The sequence below is a fragment of the Siniperca chuatsi genome, linkage group LG9 (assembly GCF_020085105.1).
Source record: "Siniperca chuatsi isolate FFG_IHB_CAS linkage group LG9, ASM2008510v1, whole genome shotgun sequence".
Classification (NCBI taxonomy): domain Eukaryota; kingdom Metazoa; phylum Chordata; class Actinopteri; order Centrarchiformes; family Sinipercidae; genus Siniperca; species Siniperca chuatsi.
Genome location: NC_058050.1, coordinates 8,022,644 through 8,050,326, shown reverse-complemented (window position 1 = coordinate 8,050,326; position 27,683 = coordinate 8,022,644). Strand labels below are relative to the sequence as shown.

Sequence of the window (27,683 nt, the reverse complement as noted above, 5' to 3'; positions counted from 1 at the left end):
ATTTTTTTTTTTTTTTTTTTTTTTTTGGGGGTGAGGGGCTGGCCTTTTTGTTCCGCTGGAGAATCCTGCTTGAACGGTGAGCAGGAGCACAACAGACCGACAAGAAACCACAGCGCCACGGACAATCGGCGAAATCACGGCGCCGGGAGGGACCACATTGCCCCGCGAAGGAAGTGTGGTTAGAAATAAGACGGTATCTCCCTCCAGCTCGGCCGTTAGTTGCTCCAGGGTCAACGGGCAGACAAGCAACTGGCAGCTATCACCGTTAGCCTCAACTCCTCTGCGGGTCTGGGGGGTTCTGGTAGGGGCAGGGGGCGGGGGTACACCGAGAAAAGAGAAGACTACACGCCGAGAGGAGGGGGCTGGAAGTCTGAGACGCTTCCAGCCTGAAGGGGCCGGCGGTTTGGCCACAGCACCCCGGACTAGCTAGCTTGTACCCGCGCGGCTAAGTGAATGGGATGGAGCCGGGACCGTCTGGCGCTGGTAGGTTTATTTTTACTTTAGTGGTTTAACATCCTATCAATCCGGATACCCGAGTTATGGCTGCAGATGTAGACTGCAGTTGAAAAAAGGGGAACCGTAGCCTGGCCTTAGCGTCAGGGGGATGTACCCGTCTGTTGCATCGCAACGTTTACAGAAGAGAGAGTGGGAGATGGAGGGGGCTCTCTTGCAGTCTGCACGCACAACACTTTGCAGGGAACGTTATTATGTATCCAGATTTATAGCTAAAGACAAGCCTTTTGGAGCGCTGACAATATCCTTAGCAATGCGCGGGGGCAGGGAGGTCGTGGGAATCTCGGTGAGGAGGGACGAGGTGAAGCCCGCCTTCAAGCAGCAGCAGCTGGCTGCACCCCACACAGCAGACCAGCCTCGCTTTTCACTGACAGGTTATGGCTGCTCACACTGTTAAGGTTGTCTAAAGAGTGGTTAACACCTATACTTTACATGCACAGGGACATAAGCACAGGCCTAACATCCGAAGACACAGATGAATTATTTATTTATGTGGAACCAACCAAAAATAATCCTGAATTGGGATGTCTGCACATCTGCTGTTAGAGTTGACAGGACCTGTTTTCAAACTTGGAAAGACTGAAAGGCATGTGCAGTGCATTGTATACTTGTATATGGGGCTTCGCTCTGCATGCTTCCCTTCACACAGATTTACAGCTAGTGTTTATCAGTGCCAGTAACGATCTTTATTTGGCAGTTTTCTTGGATGACAGCGAGGTGTGGAGGCAGCCAATTAAAACACTAACTAGGTAGTGTTTGACTTTATGCCCAGGTCTGAAGTCCACCTATTGTGGAAAATCTTGAACCCTGGCATTAATAATCCAGTCCTGAATCTGTCTTGTACTTTTGGAAGGCGGGGTTCATATATTAACTGCAGATTTTTTAGAATGGGTGAAGGGCCCCCGGGGCCCCTCATCTCAAAGTCTGCTGTTGTGTTTGAAGTGTGATGATTCAATGTGCTGTTTTTCTAGATTGAGCTGATTGCCATGTTTATCTCATGGTCAACAGCCAATTATTCAGAGAGCCAACTAGTTTGGCCAAAACAATTGATGCGTAATTGGCTGTTCCGTCTCATTCATATACTTGGTCTGTTGTGATCTCCTGATGAGAGAAGGGCTCTCCTAGTAAACATCCACTACTGTTCCTTATTTTGAGATTTTAAAGGCTAATTTCATCGTAATAGATTTTTTCGATTTCAGTGTGTGCTTGCATTTAAGCTCAGTTGCACTCATCCTTTATCATTAGCTACACTGGAGATCTGCTATTACCCTCAAAGTCAAAATTGAATTATTTAAAAGCTACATTCTGAACTCTGAATGTAAACATTTTACTGTCTAGTTCTGTTCTGAAAATGTGCTTAAATTTGTTGGACTGCAGAGCTCACCAGAGGATCATGAAACAGGCAAATTTGCCAATAGGCCATTAATGAACCAAAATAAAGTGTGCAAAAATGTCCGTGTTTCCCTAGATGTAACTTAAAGTACTTAACTTAAAGTAGTCATTCCCATGTGAGGGTATTGGGGTATTGCTCGTTACATCATTGTAAAGACCGTAAGTAGTGAGTGTCTTCATGTTGTGATGCAGCACCAAAGCTCTGCTTTAAGTTTTACTGCCCGGGAAAGACTGCTATTGTCTTGGGATATGTGAGAACGCTGGCTCCGCTTCTCACCATCTGCCTTCACTGGCACGAGGGCGAAGTGTGTGTCATTGTGTGAGTGTGCAACGGTCACAATGCACTCTAGACACATATTCACACACATACATACTTTCTTGCACATAGGCTATGTGTAGTCAACACATGCCTGGTGTCTGTGTTTATGGTGTTTGTCAGATGTGTTGTAGTGAAGTGTGATTCAACACACACACTAAGCAGAGCATCTTTCTATGTTTAATGGCTAATGTTACTCTTCTTGTCAGTTTGGCATTTTCTGAAGGATTAGTGAACATATGATTGAGTGGTATGTTTGACCCAAGGATTCCCATAGCAGCTATTTAAAGCAGGGCTTTTCCAATTTGGGATACACAGGCACCTTGGCCCGATGTGGGAACATGCTCAGTGCAGGACCAGAAAGGCCAAGGTCTCTACAGCATGACCGCAGCGGCACCCTGCCTCCTCCCATCTCCTCCAACACACACACACACACACACACACACACACACACACACAGGTCCCCTGATATCCATGACAATGCTGTGTTGCTGTGGTGTCTCCATGGTGAGGCTGGGAATGTAGAGGGGGCCCCCCTGTGTTTGTGTGTTATGGGTGTGTGTGTTCACCGTAGCAAGGGCGCTCCCTCTGTCGTACACCCGTGTATTTGTGTGTGTGAGTGTGAAACAGAGGAGCAGGGCAGCTGGGGTCTTTGTTGTGGTGGAGGAGGGCTGTTCTCTGGGGACCCAGAGGTTAAGGCATTGGGCCCCTCTCAGGCAGGAGTCACAGCTAGCCTCACACCATCACCCAGTCTAGGACCCCGTCTGTATTAGACCTCATTTTGTATTAGACAATGCTAGTGTGGACACTGATAGTCACTAATCATTTATAATTAAGTTGTATTCTATGGGCTACTTACATAATGTAATAACTGATGTATTAAGTGTGTGTTGGACAAAGACACTTTCAGAAATTAGACTTATTTTGAAAGTGCAAAATATGTTTAGGGATGCAACTAATCAGTATTTTCATTATCCATATAATCTATAATTATTTTCTCAATTAATTGATAAATCAATTGATCTATAAAATGTAAAATAATTGTGGAAGAGCCCTCTGCAACATCTTCAAAATGATTGTTTTGTCAGATCAAAAGTCGAAAACCTCAACTTAAACAGAGAGAAGCTGAAAATCCTCCAATTTTAGATGCTGGAACCAGCAGATTTTTGCCATTTTTGTTTGATAAATTACTTAAACAATTAATCGATTAGCATAATTCTTGGTAATGTGTATAGTAGAGATATCATCAGAAGCACAATAAAACAGAAGTTCATGTGATAAATGAATGGGAGCTGAATTACAAACATCTTAAAATAAATCACACTTTGATTCATAAAGAAGCATTTTTTTCTAATGTGTTCCTTTTCTTCCCCTGCCATGATTTCCCTTTCCATCGTCCTCCCCCTTCTCTCCCTTGTCCATCCTCATTTGACCTAATCTGGTTCCTCCTCGTCTTCTTTATGCCTTGTCAATATCCTCCTCCATCACCTTTTATCTTACCATTTATGTAACATACCTCGCTCCCTTTCCCTGGCCCCAAATGCACATTTTACTGCTTAACCGCTCCATTCTCATTGTTTCTCTCTTTTCCTATCTTCACTCTCCCTCTTCCTGTTTTCCTGTTCCTGCCACTCACTCTGGTGTCCACTTATCATGTCCTCTTGGCCTCTGCCTACGCTTTCTTCCTGGCTTATGCCACATTTCTCGCCCTCTTTGCCCTGTCCTCTGCTGCTCACAACCACTTCCTTTGCCACCTCCTCACTTAACCGTTCTTTATCTCTTGTGAGCCTGCTTCGCCTATGCCCTTCCTCTGCTTTGACTTGTTCTTTTTCTGTTCTTGCTCTTGCTTTGTGCACATCCACTTTCCTCATTCCTACGCTCTTTGCTCTGAACCCTCTCCCCTCTGTCACCTGTCCTTGTTGATGGCTCCCTATGCCCTGTCTGTCCAGTGCCCATGGGGGTCTTCCCCCCACCCCTGCAGCAGGTGTTCCATGCCCCCCGTCGGCCAGGCATGGGTACCGTGGGCAAGCCCATCAAGCTGCTGGCCAACTACTTCGAGGTGGAGATCCCAAAGATGGACGTCTATCACTATGAGGTGGACATTAAGCCCGACAAGTGCCCACGGAGAGTCAACAGGTAATAGAACACGTAAAGACTGTGGTTACACCTTCATCTGATCACAGTCACGGTGTTTCTTGTATTTCTTGTCCCACATTCATCTGAAAGATCAGTACTTGTCAGTTGTCATTTGTCATAAGCAGTTATTAACTTGTGACAGCAAGGCATGCATTTTAAGAAGTCAGCAATCAGCTGAAATGTTTACAGTGTGGAGCCGTTTGAAATTGGATAATGAAAGCCCAACAGTCACTTGTAATCACTGCGCAGTAACAACAGCTACTTTCAACATGACCATTGCAACTGAGATTTAAATGTAATTCAATGTAACAACTATTTACTTTATTTATTTATTTATACAGGTTGACTGCCATGTTCTTGTGTGGGGAAAATACTAAAAAAATCTGTTGCAGCTAAAGCAGAGCTCTTCAACCCTAGATTGGTCCTACTAGCTTTAACATGCAGCTCTGTTATGTAGGAAAACAAATATTTGCTTGGGATGCAGTATAAGTAGATATTTAGTCATAAATTACTCAAATTGGGGGCAAAAAACCCAAACTTGTGAACTGCTTCTGATATTTTCAGCCGATGAAACGTATTTTCCAAACTTCAGATCACATTATATGCTTTGCTTTATATTAAGGGCAAAGCCTCACAGAAAAGCATACCTAGTGTGACTCCTTGTCAGGTCTTTAAGAGCAAAAAGCAATGTGAGAAAAGTACATGCATCTGTGCAGAACTGGGCAAAAATTAAACACTAAGTATGCATGGGTTTCAGATCATATTAAGCAGCAGAAAGCCTCTTGCAGTCGCTGTGTCCGAGTGACTGGACTGGACAGATGGTGGAGTCAAAAGTTGAATCTAACTTAACTGACCCTTTCACCTTGGCTGGTGTTTATGCTGCAGACTGTGCTTGAAGAAACCCTTGTATTTGATGGTTGAACCATTTTCTATCTGATGCAGGTTAAATCAGAATGGTTGTGTCAAAATCTAGATGAAATCACTGATTTGAGGGAGGATTCTAAGCATATTATTACATAGATATTATACAATAAGTACCAATCAATCTTGTGATATCATGGAGGAGCAGAAATAGGCATCTACTGTCTGTATTTAAAAGAGGTTGATTGCAAAAAAGATAATTCATCAGTATTCTATTTATGGTGAAGAGAGTGAAGAGTCTTTGGATTCACTCAAGAAATATACAGGCTAGCATGGATTGCTGTGTTAGTTTCTATGTACCTCATTCAGTATTTGTTATAATGGAGCCATTAGTCCCTAGACAGTTTTTAGTGGCCCCATCAAATATTCTTTTCAGCTGTAACAAATTAAAAACAAAAATGAGCTGCCATGATTGTGACTTGTCACATTTATTATTTTAATCTAAGCAACAAACAGTACATACACATCAATTAATTCAGGGGGGAATGTGCCTGTCTGCCTTGCAGACTTTTGTCATGGCTCTCCAGAGAGCCAGTTCCTTTAAAAAAAAATAAAAAAATAATAAAAAAAAGACTTTCTTGTCTGCCTTTGAGGGGAAATGGCAACATGCCACACAATACATATGTTTTCTCATGCTTGATCCAGGAGAACTTATCCTTCTATGAATGTAATTTTCTTTTATTCATCTTTCTCTGCTTTCAATTCCAGACTAAAATTGTAGTGTCACCCTTGTGACTATGAGGTGGCTGTCAACAAGATATGAATGGCTATCATGTTTCCACAGTTGTCTTTTGTGTTGTTTCAGGGACAGGCTAAAAGTAGGAATATAATATATGAAGGCTAACTTTATTGTCTGTTCCAGTTTGGCTTACTAACAGCCTTGGGCCTTTGGATAATTGTCAATTATTTAGAAAGATGGCGTGAATCTGTCTTTCAAACTAGAATATATATATATATATTATTTTTGTATTTTTTTTTTTACTTTAGCAACTTCAATTAATTAACTGTATTATTTCCTCAAGACCAATTCATTACTTTTCTCTAAACCTGAAAGGAATAACTTGACATGATTTATTTCTGTCGAGTAAAAGAGCCCTGATCCAATACTAGTGTTCTCAAATAGCATACTGTTTTTGATTAAACAAACTGTCTTTTATTCAAATTCTTGAAGATTTCAGCAGAAAGACAAGGTTGTCCAGAGAACACTCTAGGAGAGGCTTTGTTGCCTTCCTAATTAACAAGGATGTGAACAGAAACAAATTAACAAATCAGTAATCTCCTATTTGTAAATAAACAGAGTTATTTGCTCAGAAAACCTGAAATTCTAAAGAAGAATCCTTGAAAACTGCATGTTAGTACCACCTTCTCTAATATTCAGTAAGGGTCTTTGAGCACCGGTCTCTTTTGGTTTGAGACAAAGGTTTCAAGAAGGCATGCAAAGGTCAAGCCCTTTGACCTTTTCTTTTCAGAACAACTCCTCATCCCCCACACTTATATGAAGGCCAAGGCATTGTGCATTGAAAGGTGCCCCCCTGGCCACACCCTCACTCTTTTTGTCCTTGCCTCTCCCCCTGTGACCATGAGATATTGCACCCACCAGCTGTATCCTGCTTAATCAATATTCTATCACCCCCACTGATCACAATAGAGCATCCTAATATGGCAATGGGTTTCATTTAATTGGTAGAGCAGGGTTTCCTTATGTTTCTGGTGCATGTTAATCCCATATTGTGTTTGTGTGTGTCGTTTCCTACAGGGAGGTGGTGGAATACATGGTGCAACACTTCAAGCCCCAGCTCTTTGGCGACAGAAAGCCAGTGTATGATGGCAAGAAGAACATCTACACGGTGCTAGCGCTTCCTATTGGGAGTGAGAAGGTAGATGTTTGCAATGGTTTTGCGTTACACTGTTACACCATGCTATAACCACCCAACTAATTTCTCCTTGGGGATCAATAAAGTCAATTTAAGCCCTGTTCGAACAGGAATGGCACTATTTCTCTAGGGGAGGATGGTTTATCTGAAAAACACTGAATAGAAGGCACTATTTAGTGTTTTTATCTCCTGCAGAGCACATATGTCTATCCATTCATAAGAACCAGAAACACCTACTGTTTTATGAAACACTGTTACTGTCTGTTGGATGCTGGAGTATTTGAGTACAAAGAGTTCTGATTTTTCTGTCATTTCTAATCTTAAAGGAGTAGTTTAACATTTTGGGAAATGCGCTTATTTGCTTTCTTGCCAAGAGATAGATAAGAAGATCAATAGCATTCGTATATCTTTCTGGTTAATATAAGGCCACAGCCAGTTAGCTTAGCATAAATACTGAAAACAGAGAAATAGCTAGCACATAACCTGACCAAGAAATAGTCCAGCACATAACCCCCTCTCAAACTACAACTTGTAATTTTTACAAACAAACAAAATAAAACAGAACATGTTAATTAGTGAGTTTTAAATGTGCTGGTAGGCAGATTTTTTTTTTAATCTTTGGACAGAGTCAGGCTAGTTATTTCCTCCAGTTTCTAGTATTTATGCTAAGCTAACTCATATTTATCATACAAACTTGAGAGTTGTATCAATTTTCTCACCCACCTCTTGGCAAGAAAATGAATAAGTGTACGTCAACCAATTTCTTTACTGATTCAGACTCATGTACTATGACACACAGTCGTATTTAGGAGCCCATACAGCAATGTAGGGCTGTACCGAATAGTTTGAAGCTTCGTTCATAACGTTGACATTCATATTCTAAATCAACATGCGAATGCTGCGCAGCTTTTTTTCATGTCTATTCATTATGCAGCACGCAGTGTTTAAGGTCGGACTAACAACCAGGTTACATCGCTGTCTCTTTCCTCTGCTCTGTCAGGTATGTGTGTCTGTTTGACTGAGGGCAGTGCTGAGCTACACACACACATGCAAGCACTGGCTGCATGCATTCACACAAAATCCGGCAATGTGGCTCCTTCCTGCAGGATTTTGTGGAGTTGTGGCCATATTTATTTGTGCTTTAGAACGTAACCACAGTGAAACAATCAGAAAATAACTGTATTTCTCCGATTCCCTGCTTTCTTCTTGTTAATACCACTCTCTCTCCTCGTTCCCTCTGAAGCTGGCTCAACCACCGTTTCTCCCTCTCTCTCTCTTTCGTTTTTTATTTTTTAGCTTTTTTAAGCTTCGAATGTAAAAAATGACATTTGGTACAGCCCTACAGCAATGGAAACAAAAACATTAGGAAAGCAAAACCATGCAATATTGTAAAGAGTACGGTCTAGACCTGCTCTATAGGACAAGTGCAATGAGATAACTTCTTTTATAAATGGCACTATATAAATAAATAAATGTAATTGAAATGCCAACTCATGTGTTGTTGTAATGTCTACAGGTAACCAGGCTGTAAGCTGGCTTCTTGTAAGTGATGTGTAGTAGGCAAGGTGTTTTTGAACCACGCTTTGTAATGTGAAATACCTTCTTGAATAATGAATCCTATATCCTATATCCTATCCTATATAAATAGGGTTTCCAGTGTACTGCACAGCTTAATTATTTGCTTTTCAGCTGTGTTCTTTACCTCTTCTTTTCTGTTCTTTCTGTCCTCTATTTCACCAGGTGGATTTTGAGGTAACCATTCCAGGTGAGGGTAAGGACCGAATCTTCAAGGTGTCCATCCGTTGGCTGGCCAAAGTGTCATGGCGCCTGCTGCAGGAGACTCTGGTCAGCGGCCGGCTGCAGGTCCCCCTCGACTCGGTTCAAGCCCTGGATGTGGCCATGCGCCACCTGGCCTCTATGAGGTACACCATAGGAACCCTTTCTCTCTTAGTCACACCAGTACAGACAAAAACACACACACATACACATACTGCAACACCCCTATCATATGTTTAGTTAGATAATCAGTTATTTCTAAGAGTTATGTGCATATACATCTTGCAGATTGGAAAGTCATGTTTTTGCCAAGTAAATTTTTTGTTAACTGCATCGCAGTGTCCGAAATGTACTTTTTGACTCACCGGCCAATGGTAGATGAAAAAATCCACCGGCCAAGCATATTTTTTACCGGCCAAAATAATAAATTGTGTCACATATACATTCATTTTAGTACATTTCATTGAGATAATAAGGTATTATGTTGAATACTAACTTAAAGAAGAGGCCAGAGCAAAATTATTTTAATATATAGATCAACGGTTAATCAATTCAAGCCTGAATACAACTCAAAATTCTACTGAAGTATTTGCTGTTAAATGTACTTAAGGATCAAACATACAAGTAAAGACCTTCACACAGGAGACCGAGGTTCATTGAAACCAACAGTCAACTTTGATTGTTTTAACCCACTTTTACCCTGACCATTATCTTTTCCTAAACCTAACCAAGTAGTGTTGGTGCCTAAACCATAGACTGTATAAAACAGGCCTAAACCAAACTGCGACCATCACCTTAAATGTTTCTCAGCAAGCTTTATTTTGAAAGTGTAACTGGACGCTTTGGCATGAGAGCTCCAGATGGTCAGTTTCGCGGCACTGTTTAGACGTGCGTAAAAACACATATGATTGTGTATGTGTAAGTGTGTGTGTGTCAAACTCCGACGCAGGAGACAGAAACGGCCCGTAAATGACACCAAAACACGGTAGAGACTCTCAGCATAGTTTATTACATGACTTTGGTACAAACATTTACCCGCCAGTATGGTAGATAGCCTTCTGAGATTTAGAATGGAAAATCTACCTGCATTTGGCGCTTGGCGGGTGTTAATTTCGGACCCTGGCTCCAGGGGTCAGAGTCACACATCCACATCCCATGCCAGTTTGTGATGTTTCCAGTCAAGATGCTTTGTATTTCTCCTCTATAAAAGTTAATAAGAACTTAGCACAGGCCTTCTTATATTTCCTTAAGAAATACAGCCGTTTCTGAGCTTTCTTGACCAGGGTGGAGATGTGAAAGGACCATGTCAGGTTTTCTGTGATGCTGATTCCCAGGAACCTAAAACTATTCACCTACTCCACCTCAGCTCCACCGACTGCCTCCTTTTTCCTAAAATCAACGATCAGCTCCTTGGTTTTGCAGACGTTGAGCAGTAGGTTGTTCTCTGTGTACCGTGTCTCATCGTTGTTTGAAATCCAGCCGATGATGGTGGTGTCATCTGCAAACTTCACATCTTGTGTCCATGTCGGGGGTTGCAGTCATGGGCGTACAGTGTGAACAGGAGGGGGCTGAGCACACAGCCCTGAGGGGCTCCGGTGTTGCACACTAGAGTGGAAGAGGTATGACCGCCAACCCGAACTGTCTGCGGTCTGTTGTGAGGAAATCCAATAACCAATTACAGAGTGTGGTACTCAAGCCCAGGGTGCTAAGTTTTCCAATTAGTTTCATGGGAAAGATTGTGTTGTATGCTGAGCTAAAATCAACAAACAACATTCTGATGTAGGTGGTGTTGACTGGGGGGGTACAGTGATAATGTTTCCCGATTTTTTTGGTCTGTTTTCAGAAAAAAAATACAGCACTGTTCCTTTTATAACTCCCATTTTGGTGTTTTTCCATGCAGGTTTTCTATTTTTTTTAATGGTTACAAATCCTTTTAAGAGTTTACTTATTCTGAAGCCTCCTACATGAGATGACAACTTTACTGGACATGAAGTCACACTGAGGTCATGCTTTGAATTCAGTCAAGTCATTTTGCACATTCATCATTTTACCTCTCCACCTCCTCCAATTAGGTACACACCAGTGGGCCGCTCATTTTTCTCCCCACCTGAAGGATACTACCACCCACTGGGTGGGGGGAGGGAAGTCTGGTTTGGCTTCCACCAGTCAGTGCGCCCCGCCATGTGGAAGATGATGCTTAATATTGATGGTGAGTCACTGAAGACATGCTCACCAGAGTGTGTGTAGTCAGTGATCTCATAATTTTTTACTGACATTGCATGACTAGGCAGAAACAGTGAGACAGAAATGGTGAAAAGTAAAATTTACTCTGGAACCAAAGAGGATTTGAATGACCAATCATTATATTATTTATAATTATGATATCATAAGTATAGGCTGATGCTCTCCTTTTGTATTGGCTGCTTGTAACATTAATTTGGCTCTAATAAATGCCTTAAATGGTGACGTAAAGGCTCATCAAAATTGTGGACATCATGCATCTTTTGTTAAGTTGTTCTTCTGACATGTATGGACTTATTGCTGTTCTCTGTCTCCCTCTAGTGTCCGCCACGGCCTTCTACAAAGCCCAGCCTGTAATTGAATTCATGTGTGAGGTTTTGGACATTCGCAATATTGATGAGCAGCCTAAGACTCTCACTGACTCGCAAAGGGTCCGCTTCACGAAGGAAATTAAAGGTGGGCTACTGGCCAGTTTGAAAGTGCCTTCCAAAAACACAGTGATAAGCCCTTAACAAGAAAATAAATTTACAATTTCGTGCCCCTGTCTAAAGATTCTTTGCTCACTTTACACCTTGCAAATGCATTTTAAAATCTTCCTGGATCTTATACATAAGTTACTGCCATTTTTTATCAGGGACATTTAAACCTTTTAACTTTGTGATTGTGGTGCTTTGTTATTTCACGAGAAGCTCTTTTAATTACTTTGCTTTTAATTATCATGTCTGTTTGTGTTAATGCTTGTGTACCCCATTTCTTGGTGGCATTACCAGGCCTGAAGGTGGAGGTGACCCACTGTGGCCAAATGAAGAGGAAGTATCGTGTATGCAATGTCACCCGACGACCTGCCAGCCACCAGACGTAAGTACACAGAGAGCAGTAAATTACATTATATTACATTCATTTGGCAGATGCTTTTGTAAGTGACTTACAATAAGCAGCCAACCGCATGTATGACTGCTATGGACATTAAATACACATACACCCACTGTTTATCTTTATGCATACATCTACATTATTAGGATATGCCCCGAATTGGCTCTGTGGATTTGAATAATCTACGTAGATATGAATAACCAGTTTGCCATAAAGATCATCTTGTAGCTTGACCAAATTGTGCCAGGTACTAAAGAGCCGCAGGAACACATTTCCGGAACTAAACTACGAGCTGTAAATTCAGCTTTGCACTTTCCTGTTTGCGTTTCCACCGCATCTGAGGAACCATGAAGATAAAGCAAATTAGAACAGTGACAGAAAACGATGGTTTACGTGCATTTGAAATGCATTTTTCACACATGAGGAAACAACAACAGAGTCACCCTGTTGTTCTCTATAGTTACTTTTGCATGATTCAAATGTGTGAATGACTGGAATGAAAATCAGTGAAAAGGAGACATGCAGAGGTAGAAAAGGATACTGAAAACTCCAGAACGCCTGTCTCCACAGTTGACACTACTGAGTGTTTTATGGTTATTTCTTTTTGCTAAAGTTTTGTCTCTCTTGTTCACTCTCTTTGTTTTTTCATTGCCACTCCCTCTCTCATTCACTCACTAGCCCCCCTCGACTGCCTTTCCCTCTGTCTCTCTTTATCTGACTCTTTTTTTGGCACTTTCTTGGCACCTGGAACTCTCCTAGAGGAAATATATTAATCCGTAGTTCCTGCAGTTGAAACGCAGGTAAAGTTACTGATATTAAAGATTCTCAGTCCCCTAGGTTTCAGCGTTGGAAATGCCCCATTATCTAGTAACAAAGGTACCTCTTTATAAAAATAAGTATATAAGAGGTATCAGTATTTTATCCAAAATTATTTAGTTTTAGTACTGAAATGATACATCATATGAATAAGTTGTTTGACATATTAGAAGTTTGGTTAAAAAATTAAAACAAACATGTTTACAGCCTGACAAAGTAAGAATTGCTTGCTCTTCTTTTCTCTATTTAATATCCACCCATTTTAACGCGGTTTTAATACATTACTTTGGAGTCTGATAAGTTGTGATTGTCATTACTTTTAATAAAATTTTAACATCAGCCTGGACGAATCCGCAAATCAGGAGCTGGCCAGTGATGCATTGCGATGACAATAACATTTGTCACTGATGTGCCACACATACATGACCATGCAGGGGTGTATCCACTGAAAATCAAAGGCAACTTCTTTATCTTTTTACCAGATCATACAGTAGTTCATGTTTTTTGTCTTTTCTACCAGGTTTCCCCTTCAGCTCGAAAGTGGGCAGACAGTAGAATGTACAGTAGCCCAGTACTTCAAGCAGAAGTACAACCTGCAGCTAAAATACCCCCACCTACCCTGTCTACAGGTGGGGCAGGAGCAGAAGCACACCTACTTGCCCCTGGAGGTGAGGAAGGGTTCAAAGATGATTTAACTGTGATACAATAACTGAGTTTATTTTCATTTAAAGAATTATCAAATAAAGAGCAGTGTAAAACACCTTGTACACTGACTATTTTGAGATATATCCAGTATTAGTACATGTGAGTAACCAATGTTTACACCCTAATGACTGGATTTGCTTGTTCCAGGTTTGTAACATTGTAGCAGGTCAACGATGCATCAAGAAACTGACAGATAATCAGACCTCGACTATGATCAAAGCCACAGCTCGCTCCGCACCCGACAGACAAGAGGAGATCAGCAGGCTGGTGAGTTGTAGAGACAGCTGGTGGGTAGAGGCTGATGTAACAACAGTGTATAGAAATGTATGACTGTGATTTGAAGAGATGAGATGAGATGAGATGATGAATGTCCTTTACGGTCCACAGATGAAGAATGCTAACTTCAACCTGGACCCATACATCCAAGAGTTTGGGATCAAGGTGAAGGATGACATGGCTGAGGTGACGGGCAGGGTGCTTCCAGCCCCTATCCTGCAGTATGGAGGACGGGTAATACATGGTTAATTTATTATTTAAAAAAATCTGTTTTTGAGTTATGATGAGGGAGTTTGGAAGTAGGGACACTCCAAACAAAAATCCTTCAAGTTGCAGTTTTTCACACACAGTCCTGTACATATTTTTGCTGTAGATCTGATCTTGGTTTACACTTTATCTCCTCTGGTCCTCTCTTACACAGAACCGTGCCATAGCTACCCCCAACCAGGGAGTGTGGGACATGAGGGGGAAGCAGTTTTATAATGGCATCGAGATCAAAGTGTGGGCGATTGCCTGCTTTGCCCCACAGAAACAGTGCAGAGAAGAGGTGCTCAAGTAAGTATTAATGAGTAATAACAGTGGGAATTAATTTTTAGGAGGGAATTAAATCATTTTCGCCATATTTAGCCTACATTTGGTATCTCAAAAACTGATTACTTTCTTTTATAATATAATCAATAATATTTCCTAATGACAGGGCAGGGATACAGTGCAAGACAACAGTAAAATATGAAAATTCTTAGCTTGATGATTTTTAATACTCTGGTTTCCTCTCAGGAACTTCACAGACCAGCTGCGTAAAATCTCTAAGGATGCTGGGATGCCAATTCAGGGCCAGCCATGCTTTTGTAAATACGCCCAGGGAGCAGACAGCGTGGAGCCCATGTTCAGACACCTGAAGAACACCTACTCTGGACTACAGCTCATTATTGTCATTCTGCCAGGAAAAACTCCTGTCTATGGTAGGCTATGATTTTTATATATATATATATATATATATATATATATATATATATATATATATATATATATATATATATATATATATATATATATATATATATATATATATATATATATGAGAGAGAGAGAGAGAGAGAGATTTTTTTTTTTTTTTAGATATACCCTGTTTGTCATGATGAACCACAAAACCATCTAAATACTACATATGACATACTCTGCTGTTAAGCATCCTCAAGAAGAATCAAGACAGACTATTGAAAAGCTGAAATTCTTAAAATGCTACAGTCCTTTAGCATCATGGTGTTCTTTATGTTCATCTCCAAACTGCCCCCTTTAGCGGAGGTAAAGCGTGTGGGAGACACCCTCTTGGGCATGGCCACGCAGTGTGTCCAGGTAAAGAACGTGGTGAAGACCTCACCTCAAACCCTCTCCAACCTCTGCCTCAAGATCAACGTGAAGCTGGGAGGCATCAACAACATCCTTGTACCTCACCAACGGTGAGATTTTGTTTGGACTGCTTTTGAATTAGTTTAGGACAACAGTAAGAATTTTGATAATTCACTGTCATATATTAACAGGTGTTTGACGCTTGTGTAACCCATTCATGCCAGACTGCTGCCACAGGTTATTGCTGGGCATTTCAAGACCTGGGACTGCAACTTTTCCATTTGACTGTTAAACCATAAAATTATACCTTCCTTACTGTAAAAAAGTAGATTTTGTATTCATGAGTCTTTCACCTGAGATGCAAATTTTGTATTGTCCTTTATTTGGTCTCCTTATTAAAAGTGTATTTGGTATCCTATTGCAACAACTTACACGTTACGATTTAAGTTTAAGTATTTGAAGCCCACAAAGTCCTGCTGGATGACATACTGTATATTGACCCATCTCAGTATTCAGCCTGTGATGGAAATACAACTCCTCAAAAGCAACCCTGCACTGCCTTTTATGAGCAAGTGTAATTTGCATCTCCTCCTCCATTCGCTCTCTCAGGTCAGCAGTATTTCAGCAGCCGGTTATCTTCCTGGGAGCAGACGTCACACACCCCCCTGCTGGAGATGGCAAGAAGCCCTCCATTACTGCTGTAAGTCTCAGAAATAACGCCTTCATTAAACAACACCAAGTTGACCTTGAACACAATCTCAGGAAAAGGAAGGGAATGTGCAACTACTGCGTGTCACACAATGTCAGGCCACTTGTCAAATCCAGGCATGCAGGTTAAGCCCATGTGTGGGGAACACTTTGGCTCTGGTAACTTGTGATGGGCATTTGTCTCTATTACTTGTTATTTAGAGACTAAATGATTATTTGATTAATCAAAACAAAGTCCAGGTTATTTGATATAGGAAATAAGTGTTAGTTGCATCAATAGATTGTGTAATTATTATATGTCTATTGTTTAAAGATCATAGGCTGTAGAAAAACAACAGGTTTGACATTACCCATAGGTTTCTGCAGGGATGTTTTAAAGACTGGGCTTGGGTTTGCTGTTTATCGCCATCTTTGTCAGGTACTGGAGCCAGAAAATCCAGACTTGGTCTAAGTGGACTGGCTGAGATACAACATACTTCTTGTTATGTTTTAGTATAACTCTAAAACTGCCACCAAGACACAAATTAGAAGAAGAGAAATCAGCTTTTAAGCCCCTAATTTCTTGTTGGGAAATATATTGACTTTCTTGTTCAAGAGAAGTATTTTTCTTTGACTTCAATACATTCAGGTTTTTTTTAGGTCTATAGTAGTGGCCATTATAAGAGGAACAGCAGCTTAAGGCACTAGGCTGCCACTTGGTATGGATGCACCAACAAGTCAAAGTAATTCATTTATACATTTCACATAATTGATCAGCATGAATGTCAGGCAGGTTCTGTTCACTGTTTCAAATTCAGCAATCTTTTAAGAGCAATGGATGGTTGCCAACACAGGGATTTGAACCTTGTTCTCTCTTTTTCAATCCTTTTCAAAGCCATAAAAACCTTTTTTTTTAATTTATCTATTTATAAGTATATAGTTATGTAAAGTAAAGCATGTGATGGCAGTCCAGATGCTAAGTTGGCAGGGTCACTCCTTTTTTTAGAGGCAAATCAAAAAACAAGGGCATGTAAATAATGCAAACGACCTCACGATTTCATAGAAAAGCAAATGTACATGGTGGTGGTTGCTTGGTGACAGTGGCACTGGGTGGTTATGGCCACAGCAATGCTGGAAAGAGAAGAATCCCGCAACCATAAATAGTAGGTCTGAGGCAGAAGAGCTTTAACACCTTTTAATCTTGAACACGAAAAGTTAATTAAAACACTGTAGAGCAAACGTCACTACATTCAGCTTATATGTGAGTATTTGTCAGAAAATTTGGACTAGTAACATGAATGCACAATAGAAATGGGGAAATACTGTTATGTTTGTTCGATAGATGAGATGAATTCATTGCCAAGGGCTCTGGTAATTTGGGGGATGGGCATTTGTAATAGATTTTGGCATTTTCATTAAAACCATCATTAGTTGCAGCCCTTATTTACAGCTTTACTAAGTATTATGTACTCTCAGGCCATTCATAACACTTACAATGACCAACACCAACTTGTTTCTATTCTGATGCATTAAATTAGTGGTAAATGCCCAGACGCACCCTGCTTTAAAAGTCCATTTCATGAGAAACGTCTGCAGTCAATCTGACTTTTCATTTAGAATCGGATACATAATAAATGAGGCTGAACAAAGAGAAAAAAAGCATGAAAAGAGGAGTTGGTGAGGGATAAAGGCAAACAAATGGCTCATCACTGACTCACGTTCAAAAAGGAAATGACGTCAACCCTCGTCCGCCCTTGACCTCAGCTTGGCTGTGGTTGGCTGTGTTGTTGCCTAGCAATTATGACAAACGATTGAGTCACACACAGAGAGGATGAGAGAGGAGAGTGCGTCTGTGTTGATCCTCCTAACTGAGGAGAAAACTGGTATAAAAAAATTATGATTGTAGTATAAGGATTTGAGGGAAGAAAAATGAAAGGTTGATGTTGAGCCTCCCACACTTCCCAGTGGCAGCCTCTGGGGGATGCTAACGTACAAATATACACATTGGGACAAACTACTGATAACAGTGAAAGGACAATGAAACTGTTGCAGTGTGAATGCTGTTATTGCAGGGCAGCTCATTTTAAGTATTTTTCATTTTTATATATTTGTCTGGAACATATTTTGTTGTTTCGTATGCTTCTTTTTTTATATTTCGTCTGTAAACTGATTATTCACAATGCGGAAACTGAAGAATAATACGTAACAGAATATCTGTACTATGCTGCCTAAATGTCTGATTAAAATTTGGAGAACAATGCTACAACTACTGCATAGTTTTTCAAATAAGTGAAAAGTCTTATTGAGTCCTACTCAAAGACACTAAGTAGATTGAGATGTAGTCCACTAACATGATTTTCTTTGTTTCTCCATCATACATTTGATGAATGCCTTTATGCAAAGCACCTTATAATACCCCATGCCACACTTTTTTTGCATATGTGTTACCAGTGGGAATCAAATCCATAACCCTGACCTGACTGTATAACTCTGACACTCCCTTCCTCCTCTCTCTTCCAGGTGGTAGGCAGTATGGATGCTCATCCCAGCAGATACTGTGCCACAGTGCGAGTCCAGAGACCCAGGCAGGAGATCATTGAAGATTTGTCTTACATGGTGCGCGAACTGCTAATTCAATTCTACAAATCAACCCGGTTCAAGCCCACCAGGATCATTTTCTACAGAGATGGCGTTCCTGAGGGACAGTTGCCGCAGGTAATATGGCGTCATGGTAGTTGAAACTGAGTCCTTTGATGGTTGATATACTTAATGCCACTGGATTGTCCAAAATATGTAAACATGCATAATATCTTATGAATTAATTTGCATAATAATGTGATGTTGGCAAAGTGCATTTTAGCATTTTTCTATAAAATTAACTATATCAGCTTGAGTACTAATAAACAATGTTCTTCTGTGTAGATTCTGCACTACGAGCTCCTGGCCATCAGAGATGCGTGCATCAAGTTGGAGAAAGACTATCAGCCAGGCATCACCTATATTGTGGTGCAGAAACGCCACCACACACGCCTCTTCTGTGCTGACAAGTCTGAAAGGGTGAGCTTTATATTTTCACGTTTAACAAAAAATTGTTCTCTTTTCATACTTCCATACTTGTTAAATAATTATCATCTTGTGTTTTCTTTTGATAGATTGGGAAGAGTGGGAATATTCCTGCAGGGACTACAGTGGACACGAGCATCACTCATCCCTTTGAGTTTGACTTCTACCTGTGCAGCCATGCAGGCATACAGGTAATAATAACAGAAACAGAATGTTTTTGTGCTCTGTAATTAAGTTTTTGAAATCCCTGAAAAAATTATAATAAGACTGAATGCCTTTGACCCCAAAACCCTACATATCGCATTTTGTTGTTTTACATTTATGTTTTTTGCACATATGTTTCATCTCATTTTTATTGCCATCTCTCTGTCTCCAGGGTACCAGCCGACCGTCTCATTACTACGTCTTATGGGACGACAATCGTTTCACGGCTGATGAGTTGCAGATTCTAACTTACCAGTTGTGCCACACTTACGTGCGTTGTACCCGCTCAGTCTCTATCCCTGCGCCAGCCTACTATGCTCGTCTTGTGGCCTTCCGTGCCCGCTACCATCTGGTGGACAAAGAACATGACAGGTTAGTGTGGTTATGAAAGATATAACATGAGGTTTCTCAAACTTTGATAGCTTGTGACACGGTTTTTGGTTCCCAATATTTTTACGACCCACAGCAATTGGAAAATTTTCATTTTGTAATGTAGTTTTAAGTGAGTAAAGTAAGAGAGTCTTAATATAACTGTTCTGCCACACTGCATATAAAGTGACCCCACATGGAGTTTGAGAGACCGTGCCACTGGTGACTTTATTCCGATAATCACATATGAAGTGTCACTGATCTTTGTCATCTCTCTGTAGTGGAGAGGGCAGCCATGTGTCTGGTCAGAGTAACGGTCGGGACCCCCAGGCTCTGGCTAAAGCTGTTCAGATTCACCACGACACCCTGAGGACCATGTACTTCGCCTGAGCTACACCAATCATCACCACCATCGATCCCTCCCACCTCATTTCTACCTGAGTGGGCACACGGCCCACCACCACCTCATCCCCATCCCTTATTCCCAATGACTGCCCACCACATATACTCCACCAGCCAGTCATTCACCCAAATTCAAGATACATAAGGCCCTTCACCTGTAAAACACAGGCAGACTCTACAGCCTCATGCACTCAAAAGGTTTTGAATATTATTATTATTATTATTGTTATTGTCATTTTGTTGTTTTTACTTTACCAGGACTATGGCTCTTTTTATGTTGAATTTTTAAAACTTGGGTATTATTATGTAATTGTATTGAAAGCTACCTTCACACTCCTGTGTATGTAAGTATGCAATATGGATGGGAGGAAAATAGGCGATAAAAAGAAAAAAAAAATCACAAAAAACTTTTTTAACTGCCACCACGATGCTGCCTCTTTACCCATCTGAATGCCGGATACCAGTGTTCCAGGTCCCCTTAATATGGGGATCCTCCAGAGGGGTGGTACTGGGCACGCACACTTACATGTATCATTTTAATGTTGTCATGAACTACATTCATGTTTTTAATGTTTTTGGATAATGTTATTTTTTTAAACAGCCTTGAGGAGTCTGAGGTATGGTACATTAGCACTTAGTGTTAGCATGTAGGTGCCACCAGTCCTGCACATAAGAGTTTGTTAGTACATGTGAGGCTAGCCCTCTGGTCTTTATTAGCAGAGACAGAAAGAGCAGGTGTAGCATATCATAGATACAGGAGAGAAGTCCTGCCACACTTAATGTGCTGGTTAGCCAGTCCCTGAGAGATTTAGCCTATAGCGGCAAGCTTAGTATAACCATAGAGGGACCATTTACATAGAGTGTATCAAATATACTTGCACCCCATGCACCTAAACCAGCATTATTAACCAGCCAAAAGTGATGCCAACCAATGGAAAAGGGGCACTTAAACAGGAAGATAATCTCTTATTCCTGTATGCGTTGCTCTTTTAGGATTTACGAGGCACTTTTTTTTTTTTTTTTTTTTTAATTTACGTATTGATTTTATTTTACTTCAAAATGGTCAAATGTCTTGAGACTTGACACAGACTACTTTGAAGTTTTCACACCCACAGTCGCATAGCTTTCAGAACAAAGAGGTAACTAAGGCAATAGGCAAGGTCAACACTCCTTTGAAGATTTGAATGCAGGCAAAAATAAAATCTGTGATCACTTAAGTGCTGCAAAGCTGAACTCTCATTCAGCAGCTGACCTTGCTCTGATCATTCCAACATGTATCAATGGAGATGACGCCACACTCTAAACTCCCACCCATGCACTTCTTTGTGTACCTATACACGCCTATCCCCATTTTTACACAAAGCTCTTCCTCTGCAGGCATTTACAACTCATAGCCTGGATAGCAGAAGCACACACATCTCTACCCTCTGTCTCTTTCTTAGCATGTAGAGACCAACCACTTCGAAAGTACTTGTCCCCTTACTTCCCTCCAAGCCAAACTATTACTCATCACCCTTTCCATCATCACCTTATATCCTTGCTGTCTATTCTCATTTTTAACATCACACACCTGCAGCATCCCCTGTCCCAATCCCCTAGCTTGTGTTAGCCAATCCCTTTTGGTGCTCTGTGTGCATGGGCAGCACAGATAGGGGTTTGCTACATTGGACAGGGTGGGCCCCTATTACTACTACTTAATATGCCCCGCCTTTACATCTAGTCACTTTCTGGAGTTATGAAAAAAATGCATGTAACTATTTTTTATGACTAGATATGCTGAGCCACCTTTGGTTTCCTTAGAGGTAGGAGCCTTGCGCTCACCACTGCCTGTCAGTCGTTTTGCCTCAATTGTGTAATGGTTATAAAGACTGCTTTTTCCTTTGTCATCATTATTATTATTAATATTGTGACTAGTGTCAGAGTGTATCCTCAAGAGGGCACTGTGGAGACTGTCTCAAAATTCCACCTCAGTTGCCCTTTAAGCGCCTCAAATCTTGTTTGATGGTCAGAGCCCCTTTGAGCTGAGAGGGATCAAAAGATGAGTTTGGTTTTTAAATCGTGTTTATTAACTTGCATAATCAGTATGCCTTTGTACACCGTTTTACTGATCCTTCATTGTGTCCAAGGTGATTTGTATATATAAATATATAATAATAACCAGTTATGTATTTTGGCTCACCAGTTGCTGGGCCTTTCACAGTTGGGGCCAGTGTGTTATCCCTCATTCTGTGCTAAAAAAAATAATAATGATCTGTCTGGGGGCACTTCCCAGCACCACTGAAACCAGATGCAGTTCTTCCCTCATTTAAGCCACAAAGCACCTTGCAAAGGGGAAAGACAAAACGGCAGTCACCCTGGAAATGCATCATGTGGACAAAGGAGAGTCCACTGCTCTCCACACAGCCTCACTGTCTGACTAAGCAATATTGAAGCCACTGATCAAGAACAGTCCTTGTCATAGCACTTCCCAATAGATTTGAATGAAAGGACATGGAAGCATATTATTTTGGCTCTGTATGTGATAGTATGGGAACTCTGTTGGGGCGGGTTATTTTTTAATGAAAATAAAAATTGTTTTTTATTACGCCTGTTGTTCTTTTACTTTCTTTTAACTTTAATACTGTATTGTTTACTTGGATTGTAGTTTAATATACACTGAAAAACTAATGATCAACTCAGAAGAAAATAAAATGGAACTTGGCTAGGTTTACTCATTTTACATTACAACAGAGGAGATGTAGCCCTGAACTTTAAGTCTTAACACAAATGTAGCAGATAATTTATAGATTATGATGTACGATAGCCTTTAAAAATACATCTTTTATCTACTAATTTATTCGTAGTACTGTAAACGTAGGGTTACCTTTGGGTGAAGGCGGAGTTGATTCTTCTGACGTCTGGTGACACAGAGCCCACCTCTTCCTGTCGGTGTCAGAAAGGCAACTTCACCATATTTAGCTGGCTCGCTGAAGCCCCGCAGAGTTGATCTGTCAACCAGACTGAAAATCTTGACACTTATCGGCGGACACTGCCCGGTGTTGACAGGCTTTATTTTAGCACCGGGATACAAACTACAGAAGACGACGTGGTTGGGATATCGTGCGTCGGAAACGGGGCCGTGTCAACGGCTGTTTTTAACGCGATAAAAGTAGCCATCGTCTGTCAGAATTCCAACAATCCAACAGCCGAGCTAGCCAGATAGCTAATTACTGTAGCTACCCAGACGCTCGCTTTGCAGAAGATACGAATTTATGTCGTCTCTGTCAATGTTCAGTTATCGGTAGGAATTCATTTGGACTCAGTGATCCAGCTGCGATGATGTCCTGACAGCTCCTCTCGTTCGTTCCAGCCTCTTCCCTAAGCCTGGCTAGCGAGCTAACTTGGCTAACTAGCAGGTTTTCACTGCCACAGCGTCGCGTTGAGCAACCAGTAGCTTTCGCCGTGGCAGTGAGATCCGTTGGATTGGATACGTTGACAGTGTGCGAACGGCGGTGTGCGGGGGCGCCGAAGACCCCCGGTCGGCGAAACGACTGTACCGAAGGCCCCCTTTTGACAGCCCGCAGAGAGAGGAGCTAGCAGAGACCAGGGCACTTGGCCATTCAGCAGAGGCGGTGCACTGCCGAAGGAGACACCGGATTGAACGGAGGAAGAGTCCCAAACGTTTGACACTTGTGATCCGGGAAGTGATCCGGGCAGAGACCTCATGAATGGAAATCGGAACTACAGGTACATTATTCCGTAATGCCTCTTTACTAAGTTGTTGACTATTTTACATGTGTCAGTGGAAGTTACATTTCCTGAGGGTTGCATTAGCTAGTGAGATGAAACACCGGGATGATTTGTTATATCTGTGCTTGACAGCCCTGGGTGAAGCTTGAAGGCATTTAACTGTAACCAGGCAGTCTATCTTCCTCTGCTGTTATTTTGCCTAAACATGAGTCACAGTTGAAAGGGTTGAACTGAGTAAGACTCCCCTTCATGCAAGACTGAATTAAACTTCTTTGAACTCAAAAGTAAAATATTTGGCGGTTGTAATAAGTCATCCCCCTAAGTGTACTGATAAGTTAGTTCTGTCTCACACACAGTAAACTCATTCGCATCATCAGCCAGGCGTGAGGGCTTCATTAGTGCTAAGGTTAACCCTGGTATTCCCCTGCATTATCAGGAAAACTCCCACACTATTAAGTTAAATTTCATGGTCAGAATGAGATGTTGTGTTCAGCTCAAACCTAACATGGCTAGCCACTTGAGAACTTGTGACAGTAGATATACTCTCTGTTTTCAAGGCCCCCAGGTCTTGGTCACCCACTGACCCCAGACTGACCTCAACATATGTAGTAGTAGCCTTCTCCCACAGCAAGTACAGTCTGAGATTTAACCTGTTTTGCTATGGACATGCTTTGTGCATAAAACATTTAGTCAATGCTATTTTCTAATTCCTTAAGCTTGAGTAGGTAGGTAGTGTTTTTCTTAAAGGGACAGTTCACCCCAAAATCAAAAATACATATTTTTCCTCTTACCTGTAGTGCCACTTATCCATCTAGATTGTTTTGGTGTGAGTTGCAGAGTTTCGGCGATATCGGCCATAGAGATGTCTGCCTTTTTGGTAAATAATGGAACTATATGGCACTCTGCTTGTGGTGCTCAAGCGCCACAAAAAACATTTGATAAACTCAACAGCAGTGTCTCTTTCCAGAAATCATAATCCACAGATAATCCACAGACCTTGCTGTGAGCAGTTTCATGTACATGAACTGCTCACAAACTGTGGATTTTGGGGTGAAATGTCCCTTTTAAGAACATTGGATTCTTGGTTGTTTTTGGAACAATTTAGCTGTAAATTAAACCTGTGAAGTTTAGCTTACATATTTGATATCCGACTACACACCAGCCTGTGTTTAAAAAAATACAAAAACTACAAAACCTATCAAAAGCAATAACCTCATGTAACCTTGCACATTGCTGTCTAGTCCTGGTGATAAAAATGGTCAACCCAGGCCATGGCCAGTAAACGGTTTCTTTCTTGGTCATAGTGGCAGTTAAACAGTCTGGACTCCCTGGCTTTGTCTCAGCTGTAACAGAAGCTTTCCACTTATGTGACCATAAACTGAACGCCAGGTACTCTTGATCAGCCAGTGACACATGATACAGCAGTTGGTTCTTAATCCACCCCCTCCTCCCTAAGAGGAGATCCCTCTCTGCTGCCTACTGTCTCATTAGCCTCTCTGCTCCTCTGAGTTGGGAGACTTCCCGACACCAATAAGCTTAAGGGAACACAAGGTGTTTTCCCAGTAACCAAGCACCTACAGCAATGTCAAACAGACTAAGTTATGTGTAACTGTTGGGGCAGGTGTGCGAGTTAAGCTTACAGTATACTCTGAGCTAGATTAAATTTGGTGTGTTCTCACAGGCAAAATTACAAGTTTGTGACCAAAAAGAAGCACCAAATTTGGCTTTGCTCTTCCAAGTGTGAAAAGAGTGTCTTATAAACTTAAAATTGTGGCATAGCCTTGTTGGCTGACCCCCAACACTCTGTTGGCTGGAACTGTTCAACAATATTATGTGATTAGGTTAAACCAAATATTTTCATTTTCCTCCTATAGCTACAGTATTAAGGTTGTGATAATACTATGTTTACATCTTCTTTTGAGGAACTTGAGTCGTGTCTGCTTCCACTATAACTCTCAAGCTCCTCAATCAGCATTGACCATAAAAAAACAGACCTTGGGACTCGCCGTGAGTGTATAAGTGTTTGCTTGCAATACAGTATTCCACAGCAGTCTGAGAACACATCAAATGCAATTTCATGCAGAGTATACTGCTAACCAGCCTGACGTTAGGTATGTTAAGGAGTGTGGTTGATGCTTTCACTTTGGAAGACATTAATGCTTTAACACTGTCAGACAGAGGCACGTTTTAGTGTATAATTTTGTGGCTTGTCCATGTAGGTTGCTGCAGGGCCTTGATATTGTTTTTGTTGGTTCACAATCACATATCACTAACCGGCACAGGCCAACCAGTGAGTCCTGTGCCTGGGTGAATGATTAACAGTGGGCCCTCCATCAGTCAGTCAATGGCCCGGAGTGCCCGCTTCGAAACTGACTCACTCTTCTCCCTGGTAGTAGTCTAAGCAGCAGCATGTGGCATGGAAACCATGGCTCTGGAGAGCTTAGCACTAGGGATATAATGAGTGCAACTTGGCTTTCAAGCCTTAAACAAATCAAATTAATTTTGATGTACTAACCCCAAGGTATGCCCACAAACAGCTTGTCACTTGACTTGATTGATGTGATGTTACATTATGGCTGAGTTGTAAAGCCAGAACTAGTCAGGGATTTCAAATTATGGGCTTGACCTTGTTAACATTACTGGAGGCCTCTATAGTTAAACATAACCTTAAATGAAGAGAGAAATATTTTCTTACATATCATTTTTGACTTGTACATAGAATGCAGTTATTGGTAAGTCATACTGGTTTCAGTGGCAGCCTTTAAAGGAATAGTTGACATTTTGGGAAATACATTTATTTGCCTTCTTGCTGCGAGTTGGATGAGAGCTTATGTAATTCTTGGCAAGAAAGCGAATGTTGAACTATTCTTTTAATTACACCGTTGCCCATATCAAGGTGACCCTCATGGATTGGTAACCTGTGACCGTCGATTTATATAAAAGCCTAGGCTTTTCTTATCATCATAGAAACCTGTTCCGGTGGTGGCAACAACTTTACGCATAAACATACTTTGCATATTGAGAGATGCAGCTTACTGGAAGACAATGAGATGGCAGATACAGTACGGCTGGGGGGCCTCCCCTACTCTCCATCTATCACACTACACTTTGTAACCAGGTGGATTTTAGTTAGCTGGAGATGACTCAGCTTGATATAAAAGGCAGCCCTGGTAGAGGTGGGTTTTGTCCTGTGGATGCCTTACTAATGGTCTTCGGCCGGTCTCTCTCCCCATTTCTTATCCCCTTTCTTTCTCACACTGTCAGGTTTCCCGCTCTTTTTTTGATTCACAGACAGTCACCACCACCCCTCCTTCCCTTCCCTGGTTACAGCTTCTATTTCCCTCTCTGTGCCTCAGTGGGAAACTCTGCCTTCCCTGTCATTCTCCTTGTAGATTGGTTCTCTGTGGATTTTGTACAGACAGTGAGGTCGGCTTTGAGGGGAGGGCTTAGGACTTGATTTGCAGTCTCTCCCCATAATGCTCAGTTCATTCAAGCAGCCCATTGACAATAGACAATCCCCATCCGCAACCCCAGCCACCCATAAGGCTAACCATTGGCATATTGTTGTAGGTTTCTATGGAGAATGCAGTTTGCCGTTGCTCTTTAGGCTCATTGTATTAGAAAGAGATTTACCCTTGCCTTTATTATACTGAAGAAAATTTAAAAACCCTTCCTTAGAATTTTGTGTAATACTTTTTTTTCCATCAGATGATATGCTATAATGAATTAAAATCTGGCCAATGTTGGCAGTAGTATTAAAAGTATTAGGGACCAGAAACTAAAGGGAGCTACTGATACAATACTTGAGTATCAATGTGAGATCATTTTAAGTATTCCGGTTCTTTAATATATTACGATTTGTTTAGGAAATTCTGGTTAATTTTTTCCCTTTTTATGAAAAGTTAATGAATGCTGTCAATGATATTTAGTATCGTAAGTTGAACAACAAAGGCAGAGTTCCTTCGAGTGTTCAGTTGTATATATTTCTGAGCTACAGCCAGATGTGCTTGCTAGTTGTATTACCACAAAATGTGACTTTG

At 41.2% G+C, this 27,683-nt stretch overlaps 2 protein-coding genes across 3 annotated transcripts in view; both read left to right on the top strand.

Annotated features, from left to right (window-relative positions):
* ago1 (argonaute RISC component 1) lies at window positions 1-22,498 on the top strand. The gene is made up of 19 exons (XM_044208391.1): window positions 1-483; window positions 4,171-4,357; window positions 7,035-7,155; window positions 8,893-9,074; window positions 11,001-11,137; window positions 11,491-11,625; window positions 11,940-12,027; window positions 13,379-13,526; window positions 13,711-13,830; window positions 13,951-14,073; window positions 14,261-14,394; window positions 14,617-14,801; window positions 15,140-15,299; window positions 15,799-15,889; window positions 18,397-18,591; window positions 18,799-18,933; window positions 19,029-19,130; window positions 19,316-19,515; window positions 19,794-22,498. The coding sequence occupies exons 1-19, from the start codon at window positions 459-461 to the stop codon at window positions 19,900-19,902; spliced, it is 2,577 nt and encodes an 858-aa protein (XP_044064326.1). The 5' UTR covers window positions 1-458; the 3' UTR covers window positions 19,903-22,498.
* A 295-nt stretch (window positions 22,499-22,793) lies between these two features.
* Window positions 22,794-27,683, top strand: part of LOC122881782 (protein argonaute-3) — a 37,961-nt gene continuing 33,071 nt past the window's right edge. For both annotated transcript variants that reach the window (XM_044208388.1, XM_044208387.1), the window contains exon 1: window positions 22,794-23,640. In XM_044208388.1, coding sequence (XP_044064323.1) covers window positions 23,622-23,640 — 19 coding nt within the window. In that variant the 5' untranslated portion in view covers window positions 22,794-23,621. The remainder of the gene's footprint in view (window positions 23,641-27,683) is intronic.

What these genes read in the sequence shown, in the direction of transcription:
- ago1 (XM_044208391.1), top strand. Translation starts at nt 459, where the DNA reads ATGGAGCCGGGACCGTCTGGCGCTG. An exon ending in TGCAGAGAAGAGGTGCTCAA is followed by an intron (nt 14,395 to 14,616) that starts GTAAGTATTAAT and finishes GTTTCCTCTCAG; the next exon opens with GAACTTCACAGACCAGCTGC. An exon ending in GCAGCCATGCAGGCATACAG is followed by an intron (nt 19,131 to 19,315) that starts GTAATAATAACA and finishes CTCTGTCTCCAG; the next exon opens with GGTACCAGCCGACCGTCTCA.